Source organism: Chiloscyllium plagiosum, unplaced genomic scaffold (genome assembly GCF_037043375.1).
Source record: "Chiloscyllium plagiosum isolate Xiang-an unplaced genomic scaffold, Cpla_swu_hap1 HiC_scaffold_51, whole genome shotgun sequence".
Taxonomy (NCBI): Eukaryota; Metazoa; Chordata; class Chondrichthyes; order Orectolobiformes; family Hemiscylliidae; genus Chiloscyllium; species Chiloscyllium plagiosum.
Window position 1 is genome coordinate 29,141,596 of NW_028270189.1, and position 2,598 is coordinate 29,144,193.

General features: G+C 50.7%; 1 protein-coding gene across 1 annotated transcript; it reads left to right on the plus strand.

Annotated features, from left to right (window-relative positions):
• Positions 1–690: 690 nt before the first annotated feature.
• Positions 691–1,524, plus strand: LOC148135122 (putative G protein-coupled receptor 139). Its single transcript, XM_087985249.1, has one exon. The coding sequence runs from the start codon at positions 691–693 to the stop codon at positions 1,522–1,524; it is 834 nt and encodes a 277-aa protein (XP_087841375.1).
• The last annotated feature ends 1,074 nt before the right edge of the window (positions 1,525–2,598 follow it).

The window sequence follows — 2,598 nt, forward strand, 5'->3', positions numbered from 1 at the left end:
TGTCCCCGACATTCTATAACAGACATTCCCCGGCACTTTCTGTCCCTGACGTTGTTTGTGAACGGCCGGACGTCAGTGAATTGAACAAACGATAAGATCCCAAGGGAAGAGATCCCGTTCAGGGGTGAAGGAGACACTGTTCCGAAGACCCCTCAGGCAGTTAAGGGGGTGAACACGTTTTCCCTGCGTTTACATTTCTCCGCGACACAGGATCGACCACAATTTAGACCAAAATACAGAAATTCCCAAACTCCGTTTGTCTTCAGGAAACTGGGAGAGAATCCTTCAGGACAGCAACGTTTCCACCCTCCGTATTAGGAACTGGGAAGGAGTGACCTGTGTCTGCTCTCGAGTGATCGAGTGTGTGGGAATGTTCTAGAAACCATCTGTCCTTATGGATGTGTCTCTGTGTGTTTGGGGAGGGAAGGTTTCTTGTGGTTTATGTCACATTTTTGTCAGTAATTCCGACCTTCCCATTTGTTTTTCCAGCTCCTATTATTTTAATAAATCCCTGAATACAGGGACACATTTGAAAATCTGACTGGGTCCCCGATCAAACGGGTCCATTTGCCTCCAGGCTGATGGATAATGGGTTTGTTTTCCTTCCTCACAGTTAACGTCGTGACCATCTACGTCCTGCTTTATAAAGATTGTGGATTGTCTCCATGTGTCAGACGTTACCTGGGGGCCATGGCAGCGGCGGATCTCCTGGTCATTATCCTCGACCTGATCCTGAGACACATTCCCATTGTTTATCGGGAACAGTTTTATTTCCTGATGGACTCCGTCCCCGTGTGTAATATCCACGCCGTCCTGCTTTATGCAGCCACTGACTGCTCTGTCTGGTTCACCGTCACTTTCACCTTTGATCGGTTTGTGGCCATTTGTTGCCAGAAGCTGAAAAGTAAATATTGCAGTGAGAAGACGGCGGCTGTGGTTCTGGGAGCAGTGACTGTGCTGAGCTGTTTAAAGAACATTTCCTGGTATTTTATGCTCACGGCTGAGTATTGGCTGGGGAACGACCCCTGGTTTTGTGATGTAACAGGGGCTGTTATATCCTCCAGTGTCTGGGTCACAATCGAGTTCCTCCACCACATTCTAACCCCGTGTGTCCCATTTCTCCTGATTCTGCTGCTCAATGTTCTCACCGTCAGACACATTGCAGTGACCAGCAGAGCCCGCAGGAGACTCCGCGCTCACACCAATGGGGACGCTCAGTCTGACACAGAAATGAGAAACCGAAAAAAATCCATCATTTTACTGTTTGTGATCTCGGCCAATTTCATCCTGTTATGGTCAATGTTAATGCTGTATTCTATATGGGCCCGGATGTATGATTTTGGGTATGAGTCTGTGTATCTCGAATGGTTTGTGCAGGAATTGGGCTTCATGCTGCAGCTCCTCAGTTGCTGCACAAACACCGCGATTTATGCCGTGACCCAGACTAAGTTCAGGCAGCAGCTGAAGAATGTGCTGAAATATACCTTCACCCAAATCCATCCATCCATCAAATTCCCTCATTAATCAATCCATCCGGGATTTTCTCATTTCAGTTCAGTGTTTCAGCGATGGAGCAGCCTGTCGCTATGGTAACAGACTGAGGGTAGCGCTGGGTTGTCCATCCTTATCCCACAGGGGGGTTAAAGGGAAACATTTCAATGTTTCTCACAACTCAGGGGCCAGTGAGAAAAGGCACTATCCCACTGACTGTATCCATCAGTTCCATTTGTAACCAATAAAAATGTTGATTAAAGCGTGCCCAGCAGCAGAGTGACCGATGTTGTTGTGTGTCTTTCTGTTGGAGAAGCTGAGCTGCAGAGAGACAGACTCAGCCCCAAGTCCTGGTCCTCAGGGAAGGGGAAGGCACCGCGCCCTGAGCTCAGGAGCTGGGTTCAACTCCCTCTGACTCCCCCACTCCAAACTGGACCCCCCATTTCCTCTCCCCCACTCTCTCCACCTGCCTCCCCTCTTTCCTCTCCCCCCTCCCCTGCACTCTCTCTCTCTCTCCTGCCGTCTCTGCCTCCCTCCCGCGATTCCGTCTCTACACCATTTTCCCCCCTCCTCCCATCTCCTACATCTCTCTGTCATCTCACAACCAACCCTCCAACCACATGCAGCTACAGCACCAACCACTACCCCCTCCTCCCCAGTCTCTGGATCAGAGGGAGAGGGACGCGTCAGGGAGACAGACTGCGTCAGAGAGGGAGGGAGGGGCAGGAGGGAGATATATTTATTCAGAGAGAAACAGAGGAGGTGGGGAGAAAGAGAGAACGAGGTAGGTGGATCGAGAGTGAGAGAGTGAAGGAGCAGAGAGAGAGAGAGGCAAGGGAGAGACAGAGAAATAGGGGAGGACTTAACGAGAGAGGGGTCAGAGAGAACGGGAGAGACAGGTTCAGATAGAACGGGAGAGAGAGGGGGACAGAGGACAGAGAGGGAGGTGACAGAGAGAGGAGGGTATGAGAGGGGGACACAGAGAGAGGGGGCACGGAGAGCGTGTGGGGACAGAGAGAATTACTAGATTAGATTAGATTCCTTACAGTGTGGAAACAGGCCCTTCGGCCCAACAAGTCCACACTGACCCGCCGAAGCGCAACCCAC